Source organism: Morus notabilis, unplaced genomic scaffold (genome assembly GCF_000414095.1).
Source record: "Morus notabilis unplaced genomic scaffold, ASM41409v2 Scaffold411, whole genome shotgun sequence".
Taxonomy (NCBI): Eukaryota; Viridiplantae; Streptophyta; class Magnoliopsida; order Rosales; family Moraceae; genus Morus; species Morus notabilis.
In genome coordinates this window covers 88642-95668 of record NW_010360523.1, presented here as the reverse complement: position 1 = coordinate 95668, position 7027 = coordinate 88642, and the positions used below count along the sequence as shown (strand labels likewise).

The 7027-nt window shown below is 37.5% G+C and overlaps 1 protein-coding gene and 1 long non-coding RNA gene across 2 annotated transcripts; one reads left to right on the top strand and one right to left on the bottom strand.

The window, feature by feature from the left end:
- Positions 1 to 203: 203 nt before the first annotated feature.
- LOC21390266 (alpha-(1,4)-fucosyltransferase) lies at positions 204 to 5379 on the bottom strand. The gene is made up of 3 exons (XM_010096677.2): positions 4655 to 5379; positions 1183 to 1356; positions 204 to 1062 (listed from the first exon to the last, which is right to left on the bottom strand). Exons 1-3 carry the CDS (start codon positions 5168 to 5170, stop codon positions 493 to 495), a joined length of 1260 nt encoding a protein of 419 aa, XP_010094979.1. The 5' UTR covers positions 5171 to 5379; the 3' UTR covers positions 204 to 492.
- Positions 5380 to 5720: 341 nt separating this feature from the next.
- Positions 5721 to 7027, top strand: LOC21390265. The gene is made up of 3 exons (XR_002902095.1): positions 5721 to 5952; positions 6141 to 6199; positions 6988 to 7027. It is a non-coding gene; the product is annotated as an uncharacterized LOC21390265 (long non-coding RNA).

Sequence of the window (7027 nt, the reverse complement as noted above, 5' to 3'; positions counted from 1 at the left end):
TTAAATAGGTGCAATCTAAATAATGTGGATCTAGACTTGTAGTGGCCTTGTGGCTTGTGCCATATATGCATATGAATAGTGAGAGTAAATATTTCTTTATTATGCCAGAGCAAAAGTTGGTCTTTCTAATACTTTTTTTAAAAAAAAAATTTAATGATACATGAATATTTAGGTGATTATAGGTCTACTAAATTTGCTGTGAATGCATGCAATCTAGAATTTTGCCATGACTGGTGGCTGGAAAATGTTGACAATGACATTGAATGTCAGATGGATTTACTTCAGTTTCAGTTAAAATATTGATATTCCTAGCCTAAAAGAAAAAATAAATTAAAAAAAAAAGTTGCCTGGACATATCTCAGCTGTAAAATCCCTTTGTATTCCTATATTTAGGCACTAAATTATATCTCCTCATCATATACCTATCACAAAACCACTGTGGTCATCAACGGAAGAATCACAAATATGTGACTGGAACGGACCAAAAAAAAATTAAATGGCTCTTGCATTTCTCCCACCTTTTCTGCTAACCGCCCGACACAACCGGCACGGTAAGGTGTCGAGACTCACGGCACGAGTCTTTCCATAGTTACCTAACACCCCGCATCTTCTCCATGCGTGGTACTCTGCATAGGCTACCGGGTCATTAGCAAGGCCTCTAACATAAGAAGCCAATTCCTCCAAGGAATTGAACTTAGACCCATCAATGATTGAATGTGGTGGAACAAAGTCCCGCACGTTTGGGGCACCAAAATAGATAGGAACCGAACCGGAGTCTAATGCGTAGAACAGTTTCTCCGTCACATAACTTTCTGTCATCGTGTTCTCAATCGAGAGAACAAACTTGTAATGGGACATGGCACAATGCAAGTGATCCCACCATTTTGGGGAAACATTGGGGCCATTGGAACACTCCGGGTATAAAGAAAGGGCCATGTCTGGACCACCAACATTGTTCAAGCACCGACCAAATGAATGGTGAGGCAACAAGCTGAGAAGCTTCTTGGCAAGCTGATTTCTTTTAGGAAGGCAACGCGAGGATGACCAATAAACGAGCGTATCCTTCAAACAAAATCCACAGATTGAGTTACAACTGCTACATTTATGACAAGAATATTTGGCTCAAAATAGTACAGAATATGGCAATAAGCAAAGGAAGAAAAATAACACTCATATACTTACATTTTTCTTATAAGAAGAAACGTGATAATTTCGACCGTTGTGAAAAAGTCCACCGGCATAAGTGGACTGTACATCATCTTCAGCGTGATAACTGACAAAAATATCCTCCATGCCAGATCGCTTCCTCCCAGCCTCGAGATCCATATATACACGAAGCGGATCACCAGCGCGTCTCTACCAAAGCATGAGAAGCTAGTCACTATAGAGTTTGAATGCAAAAAAATGTACAAGGTAAACCAATAAGAACAAGGGAAAGTTTCCAGGATCAAAGAGAACAATAAGAGAGCTGATCAAAGACGATATATGAATGTATAACCAAAAGCAACAAAACTATCTCCATCAAAGTTTTCATTAGAAGCAAGCCAAGAGTGTCGGTAAATGACTAAGAATGAAAAATGAATAGATGAAATTCTCGAACAATCAGATGACAGAATAAGAGAATTGTTAAACTGATGCCAGTTGAGTTTGTTTTTCATGATCTTACACCACACTACCTACATCATTCTCCCTTGGTTTTACCACGCCCTGATGTTCCCGAGTGCTTATGATCAGAAAATAGCCTCTCTATGATTTTCCTGACCTAATCGGTATTCGGTACTCTAGGCTTCCAGTGTGGACACGACTTTATAAGGAAAATAATTTTTTTCCCAAAATATCAGGAATTTGTCATGGAAAAAGCTACAAGTTAATCCTAGAATATTGGTAGCGTATAATTAACTCCTTTTGTTATTCTAACATTTTCCACTTATGTTTTCCTATATTCCTTTTAAACATCTTTCTTTCATGATAGCTTTATCAATAGCGCCGATATAGAAAAAATAATAAATCTAAATGTGGAATGTCAATAATTACCCTTGGAATTATGCAAGCACAAAATCTTGAGAAAAAATTTTGTTATAACCAAAGCGGACACCTTGAACACATTTCCAAATCTGAAAGTATTGAATTCATTTTGATATTGATGTTTGAGACGATGAAAATTGGTCCTTAAAGTAAAATGATGAAAAATTCCCCAATGTTATTGACATTTACATCCTTGGCAAACTACTTGTAAACTCCAAGTATACAAAAGGTTCCTAAAGACGATAGTAGCTTCAAATCAAGGTTGAATATATGTAGTCGATATACCACAATATGTAGAAGGTCTATGAGAAGAATGACAAAACTGATAGAACAAACAAACAAGTCAAATCTGTGTTTCGCACTTACACATGACAATCGATTCATTTTCCCCAACGCTAATTATAGTTGAAAATTTTATAACAAGATGGGCAACAATTACCAAAGGATATTGTAAATCTTTATAAACAACAGCAAAAGAACTAAGCCTATCACGTTTCAGTATTCGCTCATGCTATCTATTGCTAGTTGCTATGCTACCACTTGATCTGCTTCAATTAACATTTAGATTTGGACCTAGCCACCCGCCAACTACAGGAACTAACTTGAAATCCTAGTAAACGCTCAAATGACTCTAAGAACTCGTAAAAGTTTCTAAGAGTCAACATATTTAAGGAAACACAATTTTCTGAACCAGACTTTTGTGAAATTTCAGATCTATCCTGCATGTTAAAAGGCTATATACTTTGAAATCCATGAATCAAATTTGAAACTATGGCTACTCTAAACTTCACCCTGCATGTGTGTCCCAGTCCTCCACAAGATAAAAACTTGGAATCACCAAAATTGAAAGTGCTGCAAACAGTAATCTTATGCGTTGTGTTTCCTTTCTTTGTCATTCTCGTCTAGTTAAATAAACGAATACGGAATCAGTTTCTGTAGGATTGACACAAAAATGATTTAACAAGTTTCTGCAACTTCTTGGATGAAATCCTCACCCATGACAACAACCATAAGTGCAACTATAGCTGCTTTCAGCCTTTGAGTGACACACTACTTCTTATTCCTCTTCGCTTGCAGCATCTCCATCCATGGCCTCTATCAGTAAGCCTTTAGAAAACTTCTTTTCCACTAAATCTTCTTGACCTAGCTTTTAATGGCAGAATCTTCAATTTCTGATACATATATTTATGCGCGCTCGCGCACACACACATCTACTTTTGCTCTTAAAAAGGAGAAATTTCACAAAGACATATGAATATATATCTTCTTTTCCTCCTAATATTATCATATATGTTCTCTAAACTATATTGACAAAAAAAAAAAGTTTAAAAACTAAAAAAAAATGAAGCTACTAACCCGATGGATAGCTTGTGCCCATAGTATGATTGTCAGGGAATGATGGTATTGTTATTTAGTTTTTCCATATTATAAATGCACTTGAGACTTTACATCTTAAGTGTTCTATTTTATGATTGATATACATGATTCATGGTTCCAAACCTCTAAACCATAAGTTTCCCAAACCTTAAATCCCACCTTCTATGAATACACAGTCAGTCTCCCAGTGTCTCTATTAAATTCTGGGTTGGACTCAGAGTACCATACTATCTCTTGCTAGTTCCAAAATTTTCAGTTTTGGTGGCTAATGAAACTTGGCATAAATCCTTGGTTTGAAGTAAAAATCTTGAATGATTAATGCACAGAATGAGCCAATCAGATAGACAGTTACATATGGTCTCAAAAAATGTCCTTACAGCTACTGGTACCAATTGTGTAACTGGTGACTGTGATGTGGGCATGAGCAAGTTTTTGTCGATGCAAGTTCAGTGACAAAAATATGGACAACTATATATGATAACTCTAATAGAAACAACAAGCAAAGTTTCTGTAACTGGTTTTAAAGGTTTAATAAACAGAACAAAAGTCAGGGAAAACTTATAGGTAGGATTTTAATCCAGTAATAATTGGTTCCGGTAAAAGACAGCAAAAGAGATCTCTTCTAATTATTTTCACGTCAAGAAAATAAGTATCCCTACTTCGCAAAAGTTGTGAACTTGGTAAAAAATACTCCTAGGGGTACGAATATCGGATCAAGAGTTTCCTATATTTGATCTCTCGTCATTTCCTTTGCATCTACATTCCCACCCCAAAATGGTCATACTTCCATCTGTCATTCTATACGCACACCTCCCAAAATTAAGACAAATTCTCAGATTGCAAACTTAAGCAGCATCAGAATAAACCATCTATTGCTAAATGTGCCAGATCAAAGATCACGAAGGATTCAACATCATGTGGTAAAATCCAAACCTACCCACCTCACATTCTTAGTAGAACAATATTTTCTACACATAAAACAAAATGATTCGATAGGGTGGTAACGTTTGCTCGTTCTTTTCAACAAGATCTTGAGTTCAAGTCAATTCTACTGCGATAACAGGGTCTAGGGACAATCCATTCTGCGAGAGATCCATATCCCATTTCTCCAATAAACAAATGAACAAAAAAACACAAAAAAAACAAAACAAAAGACAAAAAAAAAATCCTTTTCCTTGAAACTGATTTTCATCACAATTTCCACAAACAGAATTAACGAATTCAAGAAGTTGAGTAAAAGATGAATATATACCAGAAGCTGAGGCGTGGTTGTCTCAAACAACAAGGCGTCAGGCTTATCAGCAAGAACAGGGGACTTGGTCCACAAGCAGCTCAACCCACAACCGCAAGAGTACAAATTATCCAAATTGTCAGGAATCCAAGTCCACCCTTTCACCAACAAACTCACATGCTCCATCTTCAGCTCCCCACACTCAGATTCATTATCACCTTCTTGCAAAGAAGAAGAAGAAGACCCATTTCTTTTACTCCCTTCGTTCTGGATCACCGCCATGCCCTTTTCCTTGTGCTTTTCCCTGAAACGGGCACAACCCACTTGCGAATCCCATTTCCGGAACGCGCCGAACAGATCGGTAAACGGGTCCGGCGCGGATTGGGGCGCGGAAAGTGTGGGATCGGAGATGGGTTTGAGGGAAGTGGAAATGGATGGGAATTCGAGGAAGCCGGAGAAGAAGAGGATGAAGAAGAGGAAGCCGAACATGAGGACGATGGTGGAGGAGTTGGTCAACCTGAGGGACTCTAAGAGCATGATTCGTGGGGTTGCGGAAGCTTGGCAGGCAATTGGGTCGTCTTTCTTTCTCTCTCTCTCAAAAAAGTGAAGAGAGAGAAAGAATAGAGAGAATCGACTGTGTAGAACGGATCGGGTGAGCGTTCGGTGGCGCAGAGGAACGGTTTTTCACATCATTCTTCTTTCATCTTCTCTCTCATTTCCGTAGAAGACTTGAAGGAGGTAGAACCAAATTGAGGACCGTTTCGTTAGAAAAAAACACTCAAAAGCCAAGAAAGTACGGTGACGAAAGGGACAGTTTACCTGCTGAGATGTCAACTGCTATTGTTTAGTATAATTATTTATTTAGAAAATAAATATTAAGTAAAACTATTTGCTGGAACAGAACCGTGCTAAACACGTAGTGTGTAAGAATTGAGTCCGAATTAAAAAATCTGCCTGATTTGACTAAATAAGTTTTTTGTTGGATTAAAATGGTTCCAACCCGCATTGTGCGGGTTGGGGGCGGGTCGGACATGCTTAAACCCGTAATGTCCTGATCCGGCCGTTTTGAAGCATTAGCCTTAATTCCTAAATCCTTCGTCCTCACTCCTCACCTCAGTCTCTCGACTCTTTCCTGAATCCTGATCCTCTGTTGTCCTCGCCTCTCATCTCCCTCCTCTCCTCTGGCCTCTCACCTCACACACGCCTCGCCTCGCCTCCTCCTTCACCCTAAATCCCTCATCCCTAAATTACTCGCCGTTCCTTGCCGTTTCTCGCCATTCCTCGCCGTTCCTCACACTCACCGTTCCTCGCCGTTCATCGTAAGCCACTGTTCCTCTTCTTCTTCCAGATTTTTTTTATTTTGTTTTTTGATTTATGATTTATCTCTGAATCAGAGCAAACCAAACAGAAATGGGTATGTTTGTTTGATTTCGTTTTTGGTTGATGTCGTTTTTGGTTGATTTTCGTTTTTCACTTGATGTCGTTTTTGGTTCCAATTGCCCTGGAGGTGGAGCTCACGGCGGCGACAGTTTGATTCTTGCTTCTTGCTTCTTCCAGTTTCATCAGGTAAGTTCCTGCTTGCTCCTATGTTTTTTTTTTTCTTCCACTTGTAATTTCTGTGTTTTTTGTCTAATTTTTCCAAGAAAATAACATCAATCGGAAACAAAATTTAACATTTGGGTTTTAGGTTTCTAATGTTATCCAATTTGCTTGTTATTTGCTTTTCGTTTTCTTTATATCTGCAAGTTCAATTCTTAGTTCATTTTTGTTAATAATAATTTTGTTTCATTTATTCTATATATTTCTGAAAAAAAGGTCAAAACTTTGAAGTGATTCGGTGGATTTTATGAGTTTCAATCGCCTTGGATTAATCAATTTATCAGAAAATCGACATCCTTTCTGGCACAACATCGAGTTTGGATTTCAAATGAGGTGTGGTTTTAAAGTAAAATGATTTGAAATATTATGTTGGTTTTAAAAATATTTGGTATTCCTGTTTGAATTCTTGTTATAACTATTTGATAATTCTTATCAAAAAGAGATTGTTTGATAAAATGGTTTGTTCTTAACTATAGTTTGTGAAATGGGGATTTATTTCTTTCTAGTGTCACACACATATATATATGATTACTAATATATGCTTCATATTTAATTCTGTGAAATATTAGAATCTAAAGTCGCAAGGTTGTATTATTGCTATAATTTTGGAAAAGAACATAGTACCTATAATACTGTTTATATTAACGTCGACAGTTTGATATTAACTAGACAGTTTAATATCACGGAAAAAAAAAATAAATATATCTAGCGCTAAGAGCGAACCTCTCTCTCACCAGTCACCCATCTCTTCCCAGCCCAGCTGCCTCTCTCTTGTCCAGCCTGGTTGAATCTCTT